This window comes from Hakea prostrata, chromosome 9 (assembly GCF_041222555.1).
Source record: "Hakea prostrata isolate BN-2017 chromosome 9, UWA_Hpros_2, whole genome shotgun sequence".
NCBI classification, from domain to species: Eukaryota; Viridiplantae; Streptophyta; class Magnoliopsida; order Proteales; family Proteaceae; genus Hakea; species Hakea prostrata.
Window position 1 is genome coordinate 37191049 of NC_142608.1, and position 27398 is coordinate 37218446.

The 27398-nt window shown below is 39.6% G+C and overlaps 1 protein-coding gene across 6 annotated transcripts in view; it reads left to right on the forward strand.

Moving 5' to 3' along the window:
- Positions 1-27398, forward strand: part of LOC149005188 (protein STICHEL-like 3) — a 98966-nt gene that overhangs the window by 17103 nt on the left and 54465 nt on the right. For 4 of the 6 annotated variants that reach the window (XM_089168797.1, XM_089168795.1, XM_089168794.1 and 1 more), the window contains one exon: positions 16751-16839. In XM_089168797.1, the coding sequence (XP_089024923.1) occupies positions 16751-16839 (89 nt within the window). The other 2 variants (XM_089168798.1, XM_089168799.1) reach the window with 2 other exon arrangements.

Sequence of the window (27398 nt, forward strand, 5' to 3'; positions counted from 1 at the left end):
TTGTTTCCTTGTCTATTCTTGTTTAGTTGTGTTCGTTAGCTAGGTTTTATTATTCTTCCTTTTACACTAATTGTTTTATCTGCATGTTAATCAGATTTCAGCTGATGCCATTATTTCTCCTTTATACTTTTAACTAGTTGCCAAGAATAGGTGTCTCCCCTAAGAGTCTAGTAGCCAACTTTGTGGGTCCCCTAGTCTCTAGGGTTTTCCCTGCATCAATTGGTTTTCTCCTTCAGCCACTATGTCGTTGGACCACTACTTGTGGGCTCATGAATGATGAATCCCCCTGTTGGGCTGGGCCGGTTTAGTTTCTTAAGAATCCAGTTTCTTTCTTGAATGAATTGGGCCAGGTTCATTACCTTGTCCAATGTGGTGGGTGTGAAACCTCAACTCAGCCCTGTTCTCTTTAGACTTCTTGATTTGCTCGCATGCAATTTAGAGTTATGGTGCTATGAACCCCCATCCCCTTGTTCCCTTGTCTATTCTTGTTTAGTTGTGTCCATTAGCTAGGCTTTATTGTTCTTCCCTTTGCATTAATAGTTTTATCTGCATGTTAATCAGATTTCAGCTGCTGCCATTATTTCTCCTTTATATTTTTAACTAGTTGCCAAGAATAGGTGTCTCTCTTAAGAGTCTAGTAGCCAACTTTGTAGGTTCCCTAGTCTCTAGGTTTTCCCTACATCGAATTTGGCATCAGGGCACGGTTTAGAGTGTTAGTACAGCTGGACTTTTAGGTTTCGGTTGTTAGAATTGTTGGTTTTAGGTTAGGTGTCTTTAGGTCAGACAATGTATGGTGGTAACCCGAATAGTAAACAAAGATTCCAACATGACCAGTTCATTGTGTGCCCAATTGGCCCCTGACCAATTGACCCAGCTGTTCCAACAAAATGGAGAGATCTTGAAGGTCATTAAAGCAACCCAAGAGGAGTTCAATAACCACAGGGCAGAATAGGTAGCCCAAGCCACCACAATTCAGGCCATAGAGCATAATGTTCACACCCTTGTAACAAGGCTTACAACTCTAGAGGGACAACGAGAGCAACAAGGACATAATGCTCAAGCTAATGGACCTAGGATTGAAAACTACCAAGTGGACCTCCAAAACTTTGACCACCGTTATGAGGATCTTGATAGAACAGGGGATAATTTCTAAGGTAGTTAGTGAGGTTGAGGTAGAGGTAGAGGTCGCGGAGCACATGGACACCTTAGTCCTATACATCATGCAACCTATGAGCATGATGATGGTCTTGACACCTATGATGGAGGGTAGTCAAATTAGAGGCCTCATCTTATGATGGTCAAATAGATGCCTAAGTCTTACCAGACTGGATTAGGCAAATGGATAGGTATTTTGATTTTTATGATGTCGGAAGAGGATCGCTTTAAGTTTGCTAAGATTAAGCTTACCGGAGCTGCCCAAGAGTTTTGGACAGAATTAGAGTACCAAGAGGACTTGAGCCAGTGACCACTTGGGCTGAGATGTAAGAAAGGCTTAAGAGGGAGTCTTATCTATCACCTATAGGCTGAACTTGTTGAATGAAATGAACACCTTAAAGCAAGGGAAATTAACTGTGACTGAGTACATGGCCGAATTCAATGAAGTTTAGATTAGAAGTCGTACTTGTGAAGATGTTGAGCAAACACTTTCTAGGTTTATTATTGGACTTAACTCATATATCCAATCACGACTTTCACCTCACTTAGGGTGTCCCTTAAGCCTTTAAAATTGCTCTAGAACTTGAGACGTCTATGAAGACTTTTCCTCAAAAGAACAGTCAGCCCACGAAGTCTAGTTTCCAAAGGTCTACCCCTAACACTACCAATTTCCAAAGACCCCCCCCCCACGCGTTAACCCACAACATCCAATTGACAACAAGGGTACATAAGGTTAGTACCACCAAACAAACTCCCTTTAAAACACTTGGCACACTAAATTAGTGACAATTTGAATTTGAGTGTAAAGAGTCAGGAGTTGTTTATGCGCTAGTTGCCTCACGAAGTAACCCATTTACATATCACCATGGAAAAAAGTTCGATCAAAATGGTCGAAATTTCGACCGAAATGCCTACAAAATTTCAATTCGAAACAAAATACAAGTACAGGCACAAAATGTGTCATGTATCGTATCGTATCGACCGATATGAGTCAAAATTTTTGGCCCGATACCATATCGGGCCGAAATGACACTTACGCAGGTTATAAAATAACCTGTTTCAAGCTCATTTTTGACCTATCGTGTTTTTCGACTGTTTCGACCCACATCGCCAGCGAGATTTCGAGCCCTTGTTGAGTTTTTATTTTTATTTTTATTTCTCTTGCTTTTATCCCTCTTTTCACCTAATTTCTACAATTCCATTTCCTTTAAACACTATATTTGCTCCGCCATTTGTGCTTTTTCTCAAATCTTGCAAGGTGAGTAACCAACTTCCTCATTTTTTTTATTTTTGAGCTAGGCGGGTCTTTAATCCAAATAAAGATGTGGGCCCTTAGTCACGAGAAGAGAGCGTGTCAGTGAGCAGGTGGTAGGTTTACGGGGAGGGGGGATTGCATACTCATTCACATAGGATAAGAATATAGCAAAAATCTAGTTCAGATAGCATAAACACAAATGCACATATGCTAATAAAAAAGCATAAACACTATAGCAAGCACTGCTAAAAAGACTTTGCTTTCATATAGCGTCAGTCATCGGTTCAAATCCGATAAAGGGCTTTTTTTTTTTCTTCCACGAAACTCCAGTCTTAGTCTTCATTTTTCAGCAGAGGATATAGAGATTTTTGAAAAAAAAGGCGCTGTAAGCGTTGTTATTTATTATTTGTGCCTTAAATCATTTTAGACTGCTTTCAAATTTATGTATGTTTACTTTAGAGTGTTGATCTATGAATTTGTAGTGTCAAAATTAATTTTTGATTCTTCCTACTATTTTTTATTTTTCTGTTATTAAAAATTATTTAGTAAATTATGTATATTGCTAAAAATGTATGTGTAGTACACATATGAGCTTCAAATTAATGTATGTGAGAGTTGAGACACCATATTGCTGTGATGGTGTTGAATTAATTTTTTTCTTGTGTTAATTATGTAATTTTAACATATTTAATTTATATTTAAATAATTAAAAAAATAATATTAAAAAAACTAATTAATTCCTGTTTTAAATTTAAAAATAGCAGAGTATTAGTGGAAGCATGTATGCAATTTTTGGAGCATGTTGTGGATATTTTTAAGATAGTTAGTGTGATTTTATACATTTTTAAATTATTTATATATTAAAAAATACTTATATATATATATATATAAATATATATTTAAAAAAATACTTATATATATGTACAAGAAATACTTATATATATATATTTAAAAATAGGAGGTTATTATTAGAAGCATGTATGTCATTTTTGGAGCATATTGTGGACCTTTTTAAGATACTTAGTGTGTATTTCTTGTATCAGACACTTTCTTTCAAGTTTCAAAGATGTCAGACATAGCTTGGCAACACAGGAAGCCACTGACAGCTGATAGAAGGAAGAGCGAGTGTAATTATTGTAAGAAACAAATAGGAGGAGGTGGGGCCGCTAGACTGAAGGTGCATCTAGCTGGTGGAAACAGGGATGTAGTAAGGTGCCCGTAGAGGTCAAGAGGGCAATGGCCTCATATATTAGTGGTGGAAAGCAAAAGAGGAAAGAGAAGAGAACATAGAGGGATGAGTTCGAGGATGCATGCTTAGATGACCTTCCAAATCCTGAGGATTATGGTATGGATGAGCCAGGAGAGTGTGACCTTGATCCAGAGGCCGATTAGCTGAGGAGGGCAATGATGATGAGTAGGGAGCAACAGAGGGTTGATGACATGAGGAGGCAACAGAGGGGTCTGGGTTGTGGGTCCTCTAGAGAGCCAGTAGGTATGGGAGGCACAGGTGGCTCCCAAGTCCCTATGAGGAGGACTCAGAGTGTGAGGCAGGAGGCTCCTATCCCACGGGCCCCTACAAGGGGTCAAGCTTCATCAGCACATCCTACAGATCCGGATCTTGAAATTCTTCGCAATGATCTGGCCTTATTTGCGAGGCCTGAGCATAAACAGAGAAAGTTAAAGCATTTATGGGGGAGTGTGAAGGAAAAAGTGGGGATGACTTTCTCCAAATGGGCTTATTACCATAGTATTCCAGCACATACAGCCCAGGTCCCCTACTATAGAGATATGATTGAGGAGATAAGCAGGGCTGGGAGTGGTGTATAAGGCCCCACTCCATATGAGATATATAATGTCTATTTGCTTAAGCATAAAGAGGACTTAAATGAGTATATTAAGGGATTAAAGCCCATGTGGGCTCATTATGGAGTGACTGTGATGGCTAATGGTTGGACCGGTCCCACTAGACAGTCCATTATCAATTTCATGTTGAATTGTGATGGGAGGACAGTGTTCCTCAAGTCAGTAGATGCATCCGGTGAGAAGAAGGATGCAAAATACATTTACAAATTATTGAAGCAAGTGGTGAAGGAGGTTGGAGTGGAAAATGTGATTTAAATTGTGACTGATAATGGCTCCAACTATAAAAAAGATGGGTTGAAGATGCAGGAGAACTCTAGGTATCTAAACATATAGTATTAATTTTCATTTGTAAATAACTAAATGCATATATTTACATTACATGTACACTTTATAACTTTGTATTGATGCCTTGATGGATGGACATATATAAGCTCTTTTGGACTCCATGTGCTACTCACTGCAATGACTTAATGTTGAAGGACATCGGAAATGTCAAGCTTGTGAAGAAGACCGTGGAGCAAGCCCAACAAGTTAGCACCTTCATCTATAACCACACCTATGCATTAAGGATGATGAGGGACAAGTGTCAGGATGAGTTAGTGAGGCCAGGCATAACCAGATTTGCTACTAATTGGATAGCACTGCAGAGCTTTGAGAGTAGGAAGATTGGCCTTAGGAGCATGTTTGCATCAGAGGAGTGGTTTAACTGGGAGGGTTCTTCATCAGTGGGAGGAAGGAGAGCACAGTTGACCATACTCGATGAGACTTTCTGGCATAATGTGAGGATAGTGGTGAAGATGCTTGAGCCTGTGGTGCATGTGTTGAGGATGGTAGATTAGCAGAGAAAACCTACTTTACCACACATATTTGCTGCAGTAGAGAGGATGAAGCAGCAAGTTGCTCAGGTCCATCCACATGGCAACAAGAAAGTCCTCCAATCATCAAACTTAGATGGCGGTCTATGTTGTAGCATCCACTGCATAAGGCTGGTGAGTTGTTTAGTCTAGTATTTAATTTAATTTAATTTTCATTATGTTATCACACTATTAAGCATTAACTATTCCCTTTTATGACATACTTTTTCTTACACAACATACTATTTAAATCCCAAGAACCATTACAAGGACAATCTTGGGATGAGGCAAGATTTGATGGATGCCGTCCAAACTATAGTGGAGAAGTTTGAACCGGATTCATCTAAACAAGCAGTCATCCTTATGGAGGTGAGATAGTGATTTGAATCATTTGATATTCACAATTCATAGTTTTATACTAAGTCATTAACCTAGTAACTAGTTATTATTTTTTCTCTTTATATATTAGATAAAGGCTTTTAGGGATGCCACTGGGAGCTTCGGTCGTGTTGTGGCCGTATCGGGATGAGAATCCGCCCCTGTGGGTAAGTTCATTCATTTATTTCATTATATATTTAATTATTATATTATATCTTTAATTTAGTTATTTAAGTATTAAAATGACTTGGAGTCTATGTTTGTTGCAGTTGAGTGGTGGTTGCAATATGGATCTGACTCACACCACTTGAGTGTGATTGCAAGCAAAGTGCTCTCCCAGACATGTTCTGCCACTAGTTGTGAGCGAAACTGGAGCACCTTTAGCCTCATTCACTCAAAGAGGCGCGATTGGGTGTGAAACGTCTAGAGGACCTTGTCTACATACACTATAATATGAGACTGAATCGTATTAGACAGGGGATGGATAGAGTGAGTACCAATATCGAGTTGGTTGACATATTTGAGATGGATGATGATGATAACCCAGTAGTTGACTGGATCAGGGACAGTGGAGAGCCATTGTTGGATGAGGAGGGAGGTCGACCCAGTAGATAGATTGCAGAGGAGATGGGGGCTGATGTGGAGGACTTCATGGCCCAGGAGGGGAGGGCACATGTAGAGCCCGCCCGTCCCTTCGTGCCACACCCTAGTGCATCCACTCAGAGTGAGGATTTGATTGTCTAGTCCGACACTGAGGATGAGGTGACTCAGGCCTCCGGCAATGACGACGATGGTGGTGATGATGAAGATGGCGGTGATGATGATGATGGCGGTGATGATGGAGGGGATGAGGAGGGTGTTGGACCTCATGATCAGGATTCAGCTGATCCTAGGGACAGGACGACCACCACCACCATGACGTGAGAGTCAAGGGTGGGGAGGACGACCACCGAGATTCACAGGCGAGAGTCAGTTCACCCACGTGACACAGGATTCAGACCATACTGGAACTGCATTTCGAGGCCAAAATGTTTCCTCTACATATTTGAGGAAGGGGAAGGGGAGACAACACGGCTGCAGCACAGAGGACACCCCATCATATGGGTCCTACTGTCCACCCGTTGCCGAGAGCTTGGTGGGATCTATGAGATCGATGAGCATTGATGATGCTAAAGACTCCACCTCCAGAGGATCTGGATGGCATAGGCCTGCAGAATCATCATATGAGACTGCTGTGGAGAGTATTGGTTCTACCGAGTCGACTTATGGTTATGGACCATATGGTGTCATTGTCCCTCCTAGCTATTAGATTCAAGGTTAGGCCAGTCAGCCACTAGTGGAGCCTTATGGTTATGGAGCAGCCTATGGAGCTTATGGTGTCCCTCCCACTGTCACCTATCAGAGTCGGCCACTAGGACCTTATTAGTATGGACCTTATCCTTCTCCTGACAGCCAAGGTGCTCTTTCATTTGTTAAGCAAATCTTCCACACTATTCCACAGCCACAAGGCCCACCACCACCAGTTCCTTGCTTGGAGATTCACAACTTTCCACCGTAAGGAAATCTTATGCATGTGGATGAGGCCACGTATAGAGATGCAGTTGTTGACTACATCCAAAACTATATGGGGCGAACATCATGGGAGTTGTATTGTCATTTGTATGGGGTGCAGACGGAAGAGGGAGACATTGAGTACAATAGACTTTTAAGTTGTAACATTCTCGCTTCTTCTCTTATGTACTATATACTTGGAAAGTTGGATGTTACATTTTCAGTGGTTTTTTTTAGTAAACTAGTAGTTCTATAGTGTTTATTATGCTTGAAATAGGTAGTATGCAAGAATCCAAATCAATTTGAGTGCGTATGAGGCCCAAAATTGAGGTTCCAAGAGTCTAATAAAAAATGTCTAGTTTCGGTCGAAATTTCCATTTTCCATTTTGACCGAACTTTCTTCCTTGTATATCAAACATCGGATAAATTTTCTGAGGTTCCAAGAGAGGTGCAACCCTTGTTAGAGGAGTTTAGGCAGTTGTTTCCCAAGGAATTACCAGATGAATTACTGCCTATGCATGTTGAACAACACATAATTGACTTAGTCCCGGGTTTCTCATTGCCAAACTTATCCCATTATCGCATGAATCCCAAAGAGCATGTTGAGGTGAAGCGGCAAGTAGATGAATTGCTTCAAAAGGGATTCATTAAGGAGAGTTTTAGCCCTTGTACAGTACCTGCCCTATCACACCTAAGAAGGATGGCACTTGGCGTATGTGTGTAGACAGTTGAGCCATTAATAAGATCATTGTTAAGGCTCTTTTTGGTATCAATTTATCATTCTCAATTATGAGATTTTTTCATTATTTTGAATTGTTTGGCATCTATTATCAGTTTTGTTTTTATTTAAAATAATAGAAAAGCCTCCAAAAAGTTTATGCAAAGGTGATAATTTCATTCTCTTCATTTATGCAAATGTTTACTTAAAATTTTATAGTTAAGATGAGGGTAAAGTAGTCAATACACATTCTTTATAAAAATCATATATTTTTTTTTCTCTTTTCTCACTTGCTCACTTTCATTTTCTAACAATCTTATTTTTTCATTCCATAATCTATTTTTGACAAAATTCACCAAACTATATTTCATTCTTGACCAATAATGAATTCTTGTACTTATTTCTTTTAAATAGGCATAATAGAGAATGATAATTGATACCAAAAAGAGCCCAAGTATAGGTTTCCCATGCCTAGGCTTGATGACATGCTAGATATGATGGCTGTTTCATCAATCTTTTCTAAGATTGATCTTAAGAGCGGGTACCATCAGATTAGGGTTAGACTTGGGATGAATGGAAGACAACTTTTAAGACCAAGGATGGCCTTTATGAATGGTTAGTTATGCCTTTTAGTTTGACCAATGCACCTAGCATGTTTATGAGAGTAATGAATCAGGTGCTACAACCATTCAATGGCAAATTTTTAGTGGTTTACTTTGATGACATCCTCATCTACACTAAAACCCCCGTCTTCCCACTTTGATCACTTGCGTCAAGTTTTCCAAGTGCTTCAACGAGAAAAGTTGTATGCCAATCTTAAGAAGTGCACATTCATGAGTGATCAAGTCATTTTCTTAGGATTTATTGTGTCAGCCGACTCAGCCCAGGGAGTATCTGCTGATCCTAAGAAAGTGAGAGCCATTGTTGAGTGGCCAGAACCGACTAACATTCATGAGGTGCGAAGCTTCCATGGCTTAGCCACCTTTTATAGAAGGTTCATCTATCATTTTAGTACCATTATGTCTCCTATCACGGATTGCATGAAAAAGGAGGAGTTTCAATGGACTAAAAGTGCTGAGAAGGCTTTTAAAGAAATCAAGAAGTTGATAGCGGAGGCTCCAGTCCTACGCCTTCCAGATTTCTCCAAGGTCTTCGAAGTCAATTGTGATGCGTCTAGCATTGGGATAGGTGGTGTAAGCCAAACAACACTATTCCAATTATGGCAAGGAGTTCTATGCAGTTGTCTAGGCCTTATGCTATTGGCGTCATTATCTCTTACCGTAAGAATTTGTGTTATACTCTAATCACCAGGTCCTGAAATACTTGAGTGCCCAAAAGAATCTAAATCAAAGGCATGCCAAATGGGTTGAATTTCTACAAGGGTACACCTTTGTACTCAAATATTGACATGGTGTTGAAAATACTGCTGCCAATGCATTGAGCTAGGTCAATATGTACCTCCACCACACAAATGCTACAAGTGGGGTCAACGTGCTACTTCATACAATGAGCATTGAAGTTATAGGATTAGAGAGAATCAAGGGCCAATACCCCACTTCCTTGATTTTAGTGAGGTATTCACTTCCGTGAGTGAAGATCCTCCTATTAGCTGCTTGGATTACCTACTAAGAGCTGGTTTCTTTTTTAAAGGAACGGTACTTTGCATTCCCAAGAACTTCGAGATTTCTTGATCTGGGAATTGCATGTTGGGGGAGTTGCTAGTCACTGTGGTCGAGACAAGACTACTAGCCTAGTACAGGACCAATATTACTGGCCAGGACTCAAAAGAGATGTTGCTAAGGTTGTGAGTCAGCGTAAGACATGTTTGATCGCTAAGCAACAGAAACATAATACCGGGTTGTATACTCCTTTGCCTGTGCCACATGCTCTGTGGCGAGACCTTAGTATGGACTTCAAATTGGCCTTCCTAGGACTTTGAGAGTACGTGATTATGTATTTGTGGTAGTAGACCACTTCTCTAAGATGGCTCATTTCATTCCGTGTTCTAAGACATACAACACGTTAGTTGTTGCTAAACTCTTCTTCCACAAGGTTGTCAGGTACCATGGGTTGCCTAATACCATAGTGTCTGATAGGGATATTAAGTTCACCAATCACTTTTGGCGGACTCTATGGAGGATGATGGGAACCAAACTCCAATTTTGTTATGCATTTCACTCTCAGACCGATGGTCAAACTGAGGTTGTTAATAGGAGTCTAGGGAATTTGTTCGTTGCCTTATAGGAGAGTACCTTACCAGTTGGGAACGGGTCCTTACCTACACCGAGTTTGCCTGTAATAGTTCTAAGAACTGAACTATTAGTCTATCACCTTTTGAGGTTTGTCTAGGATACCAGCCCAGGGCTGTCATGGACCTTATTCCAGCTGTGTCCGGCTCTAGGACGTCCCCATCAGCTGAGCCTTTTGCGCAGCACATATCTGATTTACATGCATGTATAAGACAATGAATATCTCTAAGTAATAATCAGTACAAGTCCAACGCTGATGTGCATCGACGACTACAAGAGTTTCAACAAGGAGATATGCTGATGGTTAAGGATCAGACTGCAACATTTCACTAAAAGGAAAGCAAGCAACTACATGATCTAGGTGGATGGACAACAAGTTCAGAGGCTACTAGATTGCTAGGGTCCTATGGTTTGATGACGAGCACTGCCCATATACAGTTTGTTATTTTGTTTCTTGAGTTCTAGTGGGTTGGGTATTAATTTTCTATTGATTTTTAATTTTGTTATGTTTGAGTCCTTGTAGGCTGGGCCTAGAGTATTTTTGGCCCAATTTTGGATTATTTTGGGTTTGGGTTAGAATTTGCGATTTTATTTGGGGTTCTAGTTTTGTCCTTAAATGTTATTGTTGGGTCGAAGGTTATTTGGGGTTATTTTGGGAATTCAGCATGTAATAGGAGGGACTAGTTTCTATTATTTAAAGCTTGTTTGAGAATTGATTGGCACAACTGAATGAATGAAAAAAAATAGAAATGGCATTTCTTTCTACACAAGTTCTTCTCTGGCTCTCTCCCTCTCTTTTGCGTGATCTTCCTTTTCACTCTCTCTTACGGTAAGTTCTCCTATGTTTCTCTCCTCTCTTAAATGCTTCTGGCCCCACCCCTATCCTATTGGCAGTCCGATTTCTCTTTGCTTTGTTTTCTTCTGCCTTCTATTCTGTTTCTTTCTTCTTCTCCTCTCCCCAACGTCTCTGCTGCTTCTCCTCACTTTCTTTCACTTTTCTCAGTTCTTCTTTTTCTCTTTTTTCTTTTTATTTCTCTGCTGTTTCCTTTTTCTGTTTCTCTTTCTTTCTCCTTCTTCTCTTTTCACACTTCCTGTATGGCAGTTTACTGCATTTTTTCTTCTTAGTTTTGCAGTCCGTTGTTGAGTCCTTACCAGAATTTTTCTTTATTTATTTCTGTTCCTGGAAAGCTTTCTAACCTCTGTTTTGCTAGGTAATTATATTTAGCTCTAAGTATTTCTCTTTATGTCTCTTCCTTTGTAGAGTTTCACAGAAACCCCCCCCCCCCCCCCCCCCCCAAAAAAAAAAAAAAAATCCAAGGTCTTCTTGCATTGTTAAATTGCTGAAGTTCTCGTTAGAAGTTTGATATTGACTAGGACAGTATTGTTTCCTTGTCCATTCTTGTTTAGTTGTGTTCATTAGCTAGGCTTTATTATTCTTCCAGGCCACTATGTTGTTGGACCACTACTTGCGGGCTCATAAAGGATGAATCCCCCTGTTGGGCTGGGCCAGTTTAGTTTCTTAAAAATCTAGTTTCTTTCTTGAATGAATTGGGCCAGGTTCATTACCTTGTCCAATGTGGTGGGTGTGAACAACCTCAACTCAGCACTGATATCTTCTCTCAGTCTGACGATGAGGATGCTCTTCAACCACACAGGGCCGCTCGAGATTATCTGCTACAGTGTCTTCCTGCTTGAGAGCTAACTCTTTGCATGGAGACTTATGCTAGCCTACCCCAAATCGCCTAAACAGCTCCTCCTTCATGGCTACCAGTCTCCAAAGGACTTCCCCACCTCCCGGAACTGCTGCCAACTTTACACTGCTCCTTCGAAATACACCATGGCTGAGTATACTCGTTCATCCTCCCTAACTCTGTTGAGTGAGAAGTATCACTCAATTCTTGCCACCCAGCCAATTGGGTCTTAGCCAGTGAAGATGTGAAGTTCCAGCCGTGGATATGTCTTCTCTTGCAGCAGAGGTTCAGGTGGGGGTTCTCCTACTGTGGTTTGATATACTGCCGTCACCTGCTGCATAGGAGTTGCTGCCTGAGAAGCCTCTCCATCAACTATTGGCTTCTCACAAGTTCCTTGCAACATGAGATTCCTGATTTCATCCATGAAGCCAGACATCTGAAGTTCCAAGAAGTCGAATTTGGAATCCAACCCTGCAACTTGAATGGTAACTTCCATCATCTTCCTCTCAATTTCTTCCACTCGACCTTCCATTCTTGAATTCACCATTTCCACTTTCAGTCTTGCTCTGATGCCAATTTGTTTGGAACCCAATTACAGCAATGTTATCTTCCTGTTAGATTCACTTAAAATTAGACCTAGACTGGATTAGTTCAGTCCAGAATAGAACAAAACAGCAAATACAGATTATAGTGTTAACCGAAACCAAGTAACACCACCCTGGCAATGAGAGATCAGTACTCTCCTGCAAGTCTCCTTGCCCAAACCATATACAATTCTTCGATATCCCCTTCTCTCCCTTTTCCCCCAAACAGAAACAACACAAACAACTAACTCCCTAACTGACTCCAGTGAGACCACGTAACTGACAAGAAAACTAATTTCCATCCATTGGTTGGCCCACTGCCCCTGTTTCAATTTTTCCTGGTGTAGACTCGAGCCAGGAGCCTAACAGAAACTCCTACTCCAGAAGACTGAAAGTTGGTAAGTGGAAGATGTCAAACTCCAAGTTGAGAGTTTCCCTTCTTCTGGCTTTTTTTATGGTTTCTGTTGATGGTAATGGTAATGTATCAATACGCACTGGTGGGTATTGACTCTATTGAGCCATATTGGCCAATTCATGTCGATACATATCAAAGCACATGCACTGCAGAAACTTTTATCAGATGTATCGATGCTATCAATATATCAGTCATATTGTATGGTATCAGCCTCCAGTATCTATACATATTTAAGCACCCACAGAAACCTTTATCATATGTATCAATGCCGTCAATATATATCAGGCATTTTTATTGTGTTGACTTCCATTCTCCAACACTTTTTAGTTACAATATGAAACAGTCAGTGAAGAAAAAAAAAAGTAACATATCAGCATTGACATTACTGACACATTCTGATCTAAACTATGGTGACACCCTCAAAGGAGAAGGTGGTTGAGGGGTTGGATATGTTGAAATGAAGACTGACAGAAATTAGTAAATAGTAACTGAAAAGAACTATCGTAACTTCTCATAAAAACATTTGATGATCATCAAATTTGAGGTAAACAAAGTACTGACTGAGAAGAACAATATACCAAGAAAAGGGATCAACTGAAGAGATGAATTGTCTGAACAGAAAATTAGTTAATTTTCTAAAGACAGAATAGCAAGTTGACAGAAAGAATGACAAAAGACCTGTAAACAGTGGAAATGAGTGAGCATTCAGTGGACAGTACGTTGGAAAAGTATATATGGTGCATCGAATATGACACTTAAACCATGGACCGATTGTTAAGAGTTCATGCAATAACGATGGATACTTTGCTATATCTTGTATTTTTGCCTCCCTAGATTTTTCATATGTTCGTATTGGGGTTTTTATGTAAATCCATATACGGGAGCCTCCCTGGATTTTCATATGTTAGTATTGGGTATTTATGTAAATCCGTATGTTATAAGCAAGAAAGTCAATATACGGAGCCTCCCTAGGTTTTTCATATGTTAGTATTGGGGTATTTATGTAAATCCATATGTTATAAGCAAGAAAGTCAATATACGGGAGCCTCCCTAGGTTTTTCATCTATTTCTACCTTTCTCTTTCCAGGCCGACCTGCCTTTGTCATTCTGCATCCTAACTGGAGGAAGCGGTCTGCTCGTGCTTCTCAAAAATACAACCGGTTGTCTTTGGCAGGATTTGGCTGAAGTCTCAGCTCACATAGCCAGTATCTGCCTTTACTATCTTTGCTGCCGATAAAGGAACCTAGAATATCGTAGTCACTTATCACAACTTCGAGAAATTGAGTTTCCCTAAGCAATCCATGAACTATATTTTCTTTTGTCTTCTTCCTGTCATCCTCTGTTCTCATTGTACTCTCTTTTATTTTTTTGAAATTGGGATTAGAGCTGGTGAGAGAATGCTATTTCTCTTTATCTCTCCTCAAGGACCTGTGAAAGGTGGGACCAGGGGTCCCCTTTTAACCTCTCATGGATTCGGTTCAGGAGTGTTTGAGTTGTGATTACACCTTGTCTCCACACAACTTGAAAGGAACTGCAAGATTCTGTCTTTCTGTTGATTGCTTCTGAAACGATGATCCAAATCTTGATTTTAAGGCCAGTTTCAACCAAGCTTGAAACCGAGATATGGTGAAACTTGGAACTTTTCCTGCCAGTTTGGACCCTTTTTCGAATGGTTTTTTTCATTTGATTTCTTGCCTACTACCTATTTAAAGCATAATGAACACAATGAATTTGGCATTTTGCTAAAAGTACTAATGAAAAGTTATCGTTCAAGTATACTAACAAATGAGAGGTTCTAAGAAATAGAAACTTTGTAAAATTGAACAAACTGTATTGCATACATAAACTGTTTGATACAAAATTACACATACAACAAAATACAATAACCAAAAAGAAAGTCCCAGGCTTTAATTCCAATTTGAGTGCCTAGGTGGAATTGGTGGATCCATCGCCTATTTATAGTATTAGAACATTGGACGAAAGCGGCCCATGACATGTTATGCCTAAAGTTGTCTAGGAAATCATTCATTGTGTCTATATAGGTGGGATCATCAACCTAATGTAAATATCCCATCCTAGGAAATGTGTCATAAGGGAAAATACTCTGTATGACACATGCTCCTAGAACTGGCCCAACTGGCTGTGATGGTACCAAACTATTGATGGAACTCCAAAGATGGAGTCCAGTAATGATGCATCTCCATCACCATTCCCATATGTAGACTACATATTGTTGTCATCATCAGTAAAATAAGTTAAAAACCCCAACTCCACCATATATGCTCCCCTATATCCATAACTAGAAGCCCCATATGGTGCAACCCAAGACTCTTCATGCTACTATCTAGGGATTGGGAATCAACGAATGATGCTGGTCTCCAGTATTCAGATCTTCTAGGCTCATCCAAGCTCATGGATTCGATGGAGCTTGCCAAGTTGGCCATATCCATCTGAGAACTACCATTTTGATGTCCAATTTTATGTCTGCAACGGGTATATGTACCTGGTGAATCCTATGTTGCAGGCTGACACTTACTCTCTCCTGTGGACCTTGGTGCTGGTGGTAGTATCTCCTCACTCTGTGGCTAAGACCTCGCTCTGTGGTTGGGCTCAATTGGTGCTTGGCCACTGCTATGTCCATCATCATCATCATTAGATCCCTAGGCCTTGATAGGTGGTTGAGTGGCATCATCACCGGAGTCAAAAAACTGTATGTTATCTTCAGTGTTCGTTAATGCACTGAGGTGTGGCACGAATAAATGGGGAGGTTGTGTATGCACTCTCCCCTCCATGGACAAGAAGTCATCCACGTCATCCCATCTCCTGTATGATATGCCTACTGGAATAACCTCCCTCCTCATCCGGCAATGGCTCTTCTCTATCATTGACCCATTCAAATAAGGGATTCTCATCATCATGTTCCACCTCAAATTTTTTGACAACTCGATAAAGCCATTATCTCGATCCATCCCCTGTCTAATGTGATCCTCCCTCAGTCTTAAATTATAGTGCATATAACAAGGTCTTCTAGCCGCTTAACACCCACTCAGTTGTGCCTCTTCGAGTGGATGAGGTGGAAAGTGCTCCAATTCCACTCACATCTAGTTGCAGAATATATCCGATGACTGTGAGAGAACTTTACATGCAATCACTGACAAGTTGGGTGAGTTGGTCCCATATTGTGGGCACCACTTAACTACGACAAACATATGGAATTCAATTAGTAAGGACATAGTGTCAATATATAGCGATTTGGACTAACTCCCGTGGTGGTTTAATGTGCCGATAATGCTACGGAGTGACCAAAACACCCAATGGTATCCCTAAAGGACCTCATCTAAAATAAACAATAACAAGGTTAGTATGAAATTAAATAATTAACCTAAGTCACTAACTGCTAATTAAAGATAATATCTTTTTAAGTTATAGAAACAGTTTTCATCTTTGACAGGTCATGAGTCCTGGCAATTACCTCTTTCCCAAGTCCTTGAGCCTTGCCTTGAGTGTTGAGACAAACCTTCTATTGTCTCCGATATGTGCTCTGTTTGTCCTTGGCTGCAGCCTTCTTGGGTCACTTTTTTCACTTTTGATCTACATTTGATGAAAGCTTTTAAAAATTCTCTTCTCCTTCTGATATAATCTTGATTAACCAAATAATTCTTGTCTTTCTTGTATATCCCTTTCCTGCATAGTTTTGCTCCATTCTTCAGGGTGCTACTAACCCTTGCATTGTGTGTTGAGAACCAGCATAATAAGTTTTGGCTGTCTTCTACTCAGATGGGATCTGCATTGCTTCTCTGCAGCTTTCACGTTTGAAATTGAAGACAAGGGAATCACATTCCCTGTTGAAGCTTGTTTCTCCTCAGATATAATCTTGATTAACCAAATAATTCTTGTCTTTTTTTGTATCTCCCTTTCCTGCATAGTTTTGCTCCATTCTTCAGGGTGCTACTAACCCTTGCATTGCATGTCCAGAACCAGCATAATAAGTTTTAGTTGCCTCCTACTCTGATTGGATCTGCATTGCTTCTCTGCAGCTTTCACGTTTGAAACTGAAGACAAGGAAATCACATTCGCTGTTGAAGCTTGTTTCTTGTGGAAGATGTCTCTCTAAAAGATCCCCAAGGTAACCTTTTCAAATTTGCTGGAGAATTCTGTGATAGCTGTAAAGGTCTTCATGCATTGTAATTTAGTTATTCATGTTTCTTCCTCTTAGAGAGTCAGTTGTAGCAGTCTGGTCAAATTTAGTAAAGTTAATTTTTATACTGATTGGAAAATCTGTAAGGAAAATGAAATCATGTAACCTTTGCAAATAATTTATATTCCTTTTGTACTTCACTATTTCATTGGACTTGCTTTGAAATATTATGTCTATGCACCAACAAAAGGTTGGGTAAAGAGCTTTAAACTCTTGGATCTTCTTTTGGAATGGAAAAAGGGGGAAAGAGTCATGGTGAAAACCCTTTCTGTGTAAGAAATTTTCCATCCATCTGAAATCACTGTAATATTCATAATGCATATGCCATTCTTGTTGTCTATCAAGCAGGGGAGAAATATACATAGAATGGATTCTAAACTCCTTGAGACTGGCACACACATAAGCATAACATTTTTCTCTTTCCATTGACTTTCTACCGGAAATATTTAGGCACACAAATACTTGCTCCTTAAAGTGATTGCCAGTACGGTATCAATGTTTTGGTTGCCTACCTCTCCAGAAAAAAAACTAGCATTATTCCATTGCTTGCTTCACAAAGTTCTCCATTTTCATTAGTATGTTTCTACCAGTGGTTCAAACTGGTATATCTTTTGGCATTTTCCATTCTGTATCACTTTGGCCACTGCCTGGCATGATGAATGTCAACTTGCTCACGATGGAATACATATGCCATATGCCCCATAGGGGTACATGAGTCTGTGTGGGTTACTATGCTTTTACTATTATGTCCTTGTTCTAGAGTTATTGTAGGCTTGTCACTCAAAATTTCCTTTATTGCATATCATTTGTTGTGAATTTGTAATCAATTCATACATTTATGTTCAGACGTGTGTGACAAACAATACAAATGTGAAAGCTACAACTAACAATAAACTGAATAAAGTACTACAACTCATAGTCAAAGAACTTGTGACATGTGAGTACATAGCTCAGCATTGGAAGCAACTAGTTCTACATGTATGCCAAGTAGGTTTTTCATACATTTTCTTCAGTGTTAGTAATTTTGGTGGCAGTTTTGTAATTTTGCCCAATCTGAGGGGTATTTTGGTAAATTACTATTAAGCAGGTTGAAGTCATTACAAGGCTGACGATTTAGGGTTCTAGTCGAGGAAAAGGTCTGAAATGTACCCATTTAGGTTAGTATTTCTGTTTCCAAATCTAAGTCAGCTAGTTTTTGATTCGAGTTAAGAGTTCAGTTAGGAGCTAAAATCAGATTAGAGTTCCCTACTTATTATTAAAATGTATAAATAAGTCCACTCAATGGGAAAGAAACCAATTGAAATTATTAATAAGGTATTTTCTTAGTGTTGCTGCTGCAACCAAGGTTTAAGATTTTCTCATCTCGAGGTTTTGGCCAGGTTGAGATGACAGAAATCTCACCGAAACCTGGTACAGAATTCTGCCAGGTTTTGGTGGGCTTTATGCAATTTTTCCTCCTTTGGTTGTTGTTGGATAGTCTATTTGAAGTCCTATAAATAATTATCATGGTTAGTTTGACCCAAAACCAATTCAAATGGGTCTTTTGGATTCGTAATTGTTTGGTTATAGGCGGACAAAACTGAATGTTGTATTTTCGCAAATCTAAGCATGCTTGAAGTATATATTGACATAAATGATAAGGAATTTCTATTGATAATCAAGTAAAACATTAAACATAAGGCATAGCTATAACATTCCCAAAAGTAACCAAATATCAAATAGAAGGATTCTATGTGCCTATGTGAGCCATGCTCAATCCCACTGTGCTCTGATGGTGACACATAAGGATCTCTCGGGTAAGATTTTGAGAAGAACTGGACATAATCAGATGTCACCTCTGTGTATGAGGCAGTAACCAATCCTAGGAAATGGGTCACCAAACTGTGATGTACTACCCATTGATCCACAATCATATGGATCATACAATGTCAATGGTAAGGGTGTCAACTTGTAGACCAAGCCGAACCATTCCGTTATGGCCCGAACCGAACCAAACCGAGCTCATTGGATGGGGATATGGGCTGAGGGGTTAAAGTTCAAACGGTTTTGGGCTGGTTCAGTCGAAACCATTGGTGGCCCGTTAGACTGAACTGTTATATATGCCCAAACTGTTATAACATGTTATAATTATGGTGGTTTTTAGTTTTTAGGTTTTACCCATTTCACAGTTTTACCCTTTACAAATTACACCTTCCTTTCTGAATTTCTCCCTCCTATTGGCATGAATACCCTTTCTCTCCAAAATCTCAAATTTGAGATAAACATGTGACCAAGTGTTAACTACTATGTTAGTGATCATTGAGACCAGCAATTCGATCAAATTTGGAACCATTCTCTCTTGCTATACTAATAGGTTATGTTACTGTTTTATTTGCCTCTAGGACCTTAGCCAGATCATGCCCACCATTCTGTAATCTTTTGGTTTTTAATTTTTTTATTCTTACCCATTCTTTGGGAGTTATGGGCTTTACTTTTAATCTTTTTAATGTTAAATATACATGTTTCATTTTCACCTTTTCATTTATTATTCAATTAAAATGTAGATTTCGTTAGACAAAATAGGCCAGCAAAATGTTTGGTGCACAACGGCAAAATTTTGCCCATCTTGGTCAAGTTATGAAATAATGCATTTTTTGTGGGTCTCTTTTCAATTTACAAGTATAAAAGCACCAATTTGACAAAATTTTGCTAAAAATGTGTGAAATTTCGTCACACTGAGATGAACCAAGACCTCTTCCTCCTATCTTCATCTCTTCTTCACCTTTTCACCTTTTCACCTTTTCAACCTTTTTTAGTAATTTATTCAAGTCATGGGGTTTTTACTAAAATCTTGTTGGCAAACACAGTGTGGAGGGGATTGAGCTTGATTTCATAAACTTTAGTGTGTTCCTTGACATAGGTATACCATTCTTCTCCAAACTATTTTTAATGAAAATGTTGTTTTGTAGTAGGTTAATGTTTATGAAAATAATATATATGGAACATTGTGGTCCAAGCTACGAACTTACGATGTCGACTTTTTTTCGCTAAGTGGATTTTTATTTTCGGATTTGAAAAATCTATTTTCCTACATATAAAATATAAAACTTATATATGCTACAAAACTTGTACGATGATGGAATAAATAAATGTTGAACTCCATGGGCCTATCTATGGTATTCAACAACAACAATAAGCCTTGTCCCAACTAAATGGGGTCGGCTACATGGATTCTTGCCCTCCAATCAGTTCTGTTCGAGGCCATGCTAGATACAAGGCCTAAGCTATACATATCCTTTCTCACCACTTCTCCTAAGGTTATCTTAGGTCTACCCCTATCTCTTCTAGTTCCTTCAATATGGATTATATCACTTCTCCGTACAGGGGCATTTATAGGTCTCCGTTGAACGTTGCCGTGCCACCTCAAACGACTTTCTCGAAGCTTATCACTTATGGGCCGTGGCCTATCTACGGTATAGTAGTGTTAAAATACTTTTCCACCCTAATAATTGTTTTTTTTTTTTTTTTTAAACTAGTATAATGATTTAAAACAACTATGAAAATAGGAAAAAAATACCTGTTATGGTTTTGAAAATTGTATGAAATGGCTTTCTATATGTTTTTGAAATGCTACCCCTATGGTTTCATAGTCAGTTTTGTTATGGGCAAGCAATTTTATTGTCAGAAAAATTTTAAAAAGTGATTTTATATTTAAAAAAATAGAAATACATGGACAAGGAAGGGATAATACTAGAAGGTAAAACATTGTTTTTCTAGTTTGAACAAAACTACTTGTTTCCAGTGACTCGTGCAAGCATTTTATGTATGCAACTGTGGTTATGTCGGGGAGTGCAAGGTGATCATCAAAGAGGCAGAGAGAAGGGCTTCCCAACAGCAAGGGAAGGGGAGTTCACAGGGACAGCTTGCTACTCCTAGAGGTGATGTTGCATGGTAGTATTATAAACCTATTGTGCAGACGAGAAAAATTGAGTGCAACTTTTGTCACTAGAGTTTATCGGAGGTGGGATGACCTGACTGAAGGAACATCTAGCTGGCACTTCTAAAGATGTGGCAGCATGCCGCGTGTGACCTGTTGATGTTGCACAAATAGTCAAGGACTTAATGAAGGGAGGGAACAAAAGGAAGGCAGATAAGAGAGGGTCAGGGCTGCACTGGAGGAGGCAGTAAGACCTTCATATAGAGTTAGGGATGACAATGATGATGATCCCATAATTATGCGTCACGATGGAGAGATAGCCGCAAAGGCTAGGGAGTTGCGTTGGCCAATAGCACAGAGCAGGGCATCATTGGCATAAGAATAGGAGAGGGGAAGAGTTAGTGCAAGTGATGGTACCTCTAGAGCTAGAGAATCTAGGTCAGGTGGTATGTTTGATGGTCTGAAAGGTGTTTAGGAAGAAGGGGGGAAAGCAGCCATAGATAAGAGGTGCCTACAAGAACATGAAGGGGCATGTTAAAGAATTGGTTGCAAAGTGGATGCTCTTCAACATCATCCTAGCTAACACTGCACAAGACCCCTGTTACTAGACAATGATTGACACTATTGTAGAGGCTAGCCAGGTTGTCATGGCCCCACCTCTTATGAGATAATGAATGTGTATCTACCACGGCAGAACACAGAGCTTGATGAGTACATTGCATGAATAAGGCCCTTCTGGATAGTTATGGTAATGTGTGATCGATAGACCATCTCGACAAGAAAGTCCATCATCAACTTTATGGTATTATGTGATGGGAGAAGGTCTTCTTGAGATCAGTTGACACATCTAAAGTAGTCAAGGCTCACAGTTATATCTACAGGCTCGTAAAGGATGTGGTGGAATTGGTGGGGGTGAATAATGTTGTGCAAATTGTCAAAGATAATTGTGGCAATTTCAAGAAGGCTGGTGAGTTGATGAGTAATATCAGATATAGTCTATTTTGGACAGCATGTGCTGCCCACTGCATTGATCTTGTGTTGAAGGATATTGGGAGGATCAAGATTGTGCAGTGTGTAGTTGAGAAGGTAAGGTAAGGCAAGTCAAACTTTGTCTACAATCACAGCTACACCCTAAACATGCTTAGGGAGAAATGGGGTGTAGGACTAGTATAACCCGGTATCACCAGATCTGTCATGAATTACATTGCTTTGGGGAGTACTTGGAGCAAGAATCTGGACTAAACAGTTGGGATATGTAGTGACCAATTATAAAGTTCCTGCATATGGTATTCTTCTACAAAAGGGCCCACTATGCCCCATCCATGCTGCTATTGAGGCAATGAGATGCTGTTTATACCATAAAATGCAACAAGCAGCAGGGTATCCCTGAAGATCATTAATGATCTATGGACTATAGATCTCATGCATCCACTACATAAAGCTAGTAAGTAATAGTTATTTAATACATTAGTAGAAGTTATTTGATCACAACCTGAATCTAATTGTGAATTTTGTATTGGTGTTGGTTACTATCTTAACCCCAATGACCAATACAACAAAAGACGGGGGCTAGATACAAATTTGATAGATACGGTGAAGTAGATGGTTGCGAAGTTGGAATCGGATCCTATGTTGCAATCCATTAGTAACACTAAGGTGAGATAGATAGGACTTAGCAGTTCCATTTGAAAGAAGTTAGTAATGTTAAAACTCCTAATGTTATTACAATGATTGTACATCAAGACTTTTTGGGACAGATTCAAGTCATTTGGTTTAGATGATGCAGTGTAAGGGCCGGCCATGCGGTGATTCTGGTTAGATCAATAATGCTTCAGCATTATTACATTTTACAAATGATTAGATTATCTAATATGTAATAAATTCATCTTTAAATGCACTTGAGTGGTGAGTCCTATATCGCAGGAGTGTAGAGAATCTGAGACAGGTGGTGATCAATGTCCTCTCTCAGACTTGCTCTACATTTGGATGTGAAAGGAACTGGAGCACCTTTTCCTTGATCCACTTGAAGAGACGTAACAGATTGGGTTCCTAATGGCTTAATGACTTGGTCTATATGCTGAGGTTAGGCCTCCATCACATATGTAAAGCTTAAAGGGAAATGGGTAAAGGGATACCATCAATCTTGCCAATGTCTTCCAGGTGGAGTTGGATGATGAAGACCTTATAGTGGATTGGGTGAGGGACAGAGGTGAGCCATTGTTGGATCAACCTGGAGTCAGTCCTGGCATAGTTATAGCTTAGAAGGCCAGCATTGACGTGGATGAGTCCATGGTTGGGGGAGGCAATAGTTGTTTTTGGGGCATCATGCGGTGGAGCTAGTGTAGATGATGAGGATTGGTCTATAGATCTAAGTGGTGATGAGGCTCAGCCTTCTAAACTTGGGATTCGAACGAGACCTAACGTCCTAGTTAGGTTGGGACTATATTAGGGATGATGGAGGCTCTGCTATGATTGGAGATGAGACTAGCAACCCTGCAGATGGTACTGATGGTGGTGGTGGTGACTTCCAAAGCATTATGTGATATCGGTGCCAAAGTCATCAAGCCCCATCAGATTTACTAGGGAGTCATAGTGGCATAGGACAACCAACTAGGAAATAATTCAAATCAACATTGAAATCCACCTCAAACCGGCTAGTTGGTCCACTAGAAGGTCTACTTTCTCCACAATTTTGATAAACCAACCTATACTCCTATGATGGGACAAAATATGAAGAAGGGAGGCCAAAATACCATTCACGTGAATAGTGTCACAACCTATAATTTGGCATATTGGGAATATTTGATAGATGATTTGTGGGGCCCAAAATCCAATTGTATGAAGGTTTTTATTCTTAGGAGATTTAGGACCTTAGTTAAGTTTCTATTTTCAGCCTACTAAGTTTCCATTTCTTGTAAAGCTTTAGCCAAGCTATAAATCGGCCCTTACATTACAATGAAAACGAAGACTTGGAAAATAAGATGAATTGGAGCTTCAACATTGTGTATTTGCAGCCCCCCCTCTCTTTGTCTCCCCTTCCCTTCTTCATTTTCTTATGATTGTTTTCTCTTTCTTCCTCTTCTTCAAGTTCAACTCTTCTCGGATTTCCATATGGTTCCTATATCTTCTTTATCCTTTTTCTCTATTCCGTCCCTCATTAATTGGTATCAGAACCCAAAATCTGGGTAAATCTCTTCTCTAGTTCTCTATCTTATGGTCTGTTCAACCTTCTTGTCTCTCTTCCCTACTTTTCTTCTCCTTTGTAAGATCATTCTATCCCCTATATCTTTTCCTCCCTTCTTTGCTTTCTCTTAATTTCTTGTCCTAGTGATTGTGGCAAAAAAATACCGCAACCGCAACTGTTTGTCAGATATATTATTGTGGTGCAGATCATGAGGCAAACTATTTCTATGAAACTCAAGGACTTTTTTTGTTTGAGAGGTAGAAATTAATGCAGAACAACTAGCTAGGAACCAATTCAAATCAGCATTGAAGTCAACTCAAACCAGCCAGCTGGTCCAACTAGAAGGTCCCCTTCCTCGACAATTTTGACCAATCTACTTGGACTGCTGCAATGGGACAAAATATGAAGAAGGGAGGCCAAAATACTGTTCACGTGAGCAGTGTCACAACCCATAATTTGGCATTCTATGAGCATTTCATAGATGATTTGTGGGGCCTAAAATCAAATTGCATGAAGGTTTTATTCTTGGGAGATTTAAGACCTTAGTTTAGTTTCTAATTTTAATTAGTTTCTATTTCCATGATATTCTATTGTCACTGGTTATTAGGATATTAGTTTCTATTTCAGTTTACTAAGTTTCTATTTCTTGTAAAGCTTTAGCCAAACTATAAATAGGCCCTTACATTGCATTAAGAAGGAAGACTTTTGGGGGGGGGGGGGGGGGAATGAATAGGAGCTTTAGCATTGTGCATTTGCAGCCCCCTTCTCCTCCCCCCCTCCTTCCCTTATGAGTGTTCTTCTCCTTCTTCCCCTTCTTGAAGTCTGACTCTTCTCAAATTTCCGCTTCTTTCCCTGTCATCTTTATCCTTTGTCTCTATTCTATCCCTCGTTACATAGTTTACACATGCCACGGAGGACACACACTATGGTGGCATATCTCATCACAGTAACAACCCTCCTCATCCACTGTAACTAGGGGTTACTAGAGAGGGTCCCATGGCTAGTTCCACTCACCGTAACAGACAGATGTGGACATTAAGAGCTTATTGGGTTCTATCTATGACATGACTATTGGAACTATTGGTGGGAGTTCAACCCAGAGGAGCTTAGAGCAGTGTGGGTAATATTCTGATCCACGTAGTCAAATGGTTGGGATTGGGATGCTTGCTCCATCTTATTTTAGTGTTGACATAGTTCCTCTTACTCACAGGCACAGACTAAGTCAAAATATGGTGACACAAAGTCTTCCTTCATTGACAAGATGATCTCCTATCAAGTCCCTATCCCTGCTCACCAGCCAGCATACCTATATTGACATACCTATACTTGATGTCAATGGCACCATATGATCCTTATGATAGGTGTGGTGGTGGATCAGTCAGTAGGATATTGTAGACTTCATTGTATGGTGACCGATATCTTAGGATTAGTTACCTTCAACATGCTGATGAGGCCACATACACGGAGGTGGTGTCCTATTGTGTTCAATACTTCTCAGCTTCTATTTCATGGGATACGTGTGGCACAAAGTAAGCATCAGGTCTGACCAACCGACGTACACTAGAATTGAGCCAAGCTGATACCCGCAGCATTTAGTAGACTAGGTCTCTCTAAATCACGTAACTTGTATAACATATGTTAAAAATTATGAATTATGATTTGATGGTGTCTTGTGGAGTTGTAGCTTGTTTGTTGTAACTTATCACTGAGTACTAAGTTATGACATGATTTCTTCAATTCTACTCGTTCTTATGTTTTTGTGTTTTAATGCAAGTTTCAATGTTCTCTTGTATATCCAGGTTAACATTTGTGAAAATACATCATCCTATTTCATGATTTCATCCACAAACAACCGGGTATGTGCAAATCAAGAATACCACTTTGTTTAGGTCTTAGCCAAAAACAACATAGTTATTGTGTTTATTGGCCTCAAACTAGGTTGTACATTGAAAACCCACCTCAAACTAGGTTGTGCATTAAAGACCACCTAAAACCTACTCAGTCAAAGCATGATACATTATTGTACCATGTTTCACCAAGATTTTTGTAGAATCTCGGAACCTCAGTTGTCTCGAGCTTGTCGAGACACCAAGACGAGACTAGATTTTGAACTTTCATTCATGGAGGCATAGAAGGGAGAATTCATAGAGGCAGGAGGAGCCAAGCCAAAGTCTAGCTAGGCAGTCTATTGGAGGTGACATTGCATGGCCACATGGTACTTCAATTGATGGTGATAAAAGAAATACATAATGTATTTATTCTCATTAAAGGGTCATGGGAGGTGTGTCCACTAGACTTAAACAACATCTAGCTCGCACTTATATAGATATAGTTGCATGTCATGATCCTGTTGATGTGGCCTGGCTATCAAAGATTATATGATGGGAGGCACCAGAGGAAGGAAGAGAAAGAGAGAAGGTTGCACTTGAAGAGGTAGTGAGGCCTTCATTTAGAGGTGGTGGTGGTGGTGGTGATGATGATGATCCTATTTATGTGGCTAGTGATGTAGAAACTGCGGCTAAGGCTAGGGAATTGCGTCAAGCAATAGCAAGAAGTAGGGCATCATTAACTGAGGAGTAGGAGAGGCAAAGACGTAGTGCAAGAGCTGGTACCTTTAGAGCTGGAGCAGCTAGAGGTGGTACATCTAGTTCAAGTCGTATGTTTCATGGTTTAGCTAAACCTTTCAGGATATCATAGAGTTAGTGAGCTCCACCACAGCTAATAATTCCTACATGGGTTGATCTTGCACTACAGTAGGATCTCCAAATGCTTGGCGAGAAGCAGGATAAGTAGCTTAAGATCAAGTGGGTTTGAAAGAACATGAAGGGCATGGTAAATGAGTCAATAACAAAGTCAATCATGTAGAACATCATCCCAGCAAACACTGCACAAGCTCCCAATACCAGACTATAATTGATACTATTGCTATGGTTAACCTAGGTTGTTAGGGGCCCACACCATATGAGATAAGTAATCTATATCTTCTCCACAACAGAAGACCGAGGTTGACGAGTACTTAGCTGAGGTGAGGCCATTCTAAGAGAGTTATGGTGCAACCATTATGTGATGGATGGACAGGTCCAGGATGAAAGTCCATCATCAACTGTATTGATTGAAAATTATAAAAGAAATTGAACTCAACTTTGTATTCCAATTCCCACAAAATTGTTGAACTCTTTAGCTAGTAATTGATTTAAAATTGAGCCTAACTAAAGAAATCAGTAGACAATAATATAGACAATTTTGAACTAATTGTTAAAAAACAATAGCTTTAGAATTGTTTTTTGATTGTTTAGTCCTTGGTTTTCTATAAAGAATAAGAATTAGATACTAGTGATTTGTTTAGATTCAATACAATGTTGAAAAAAATAAAATAGTTCTATAGTT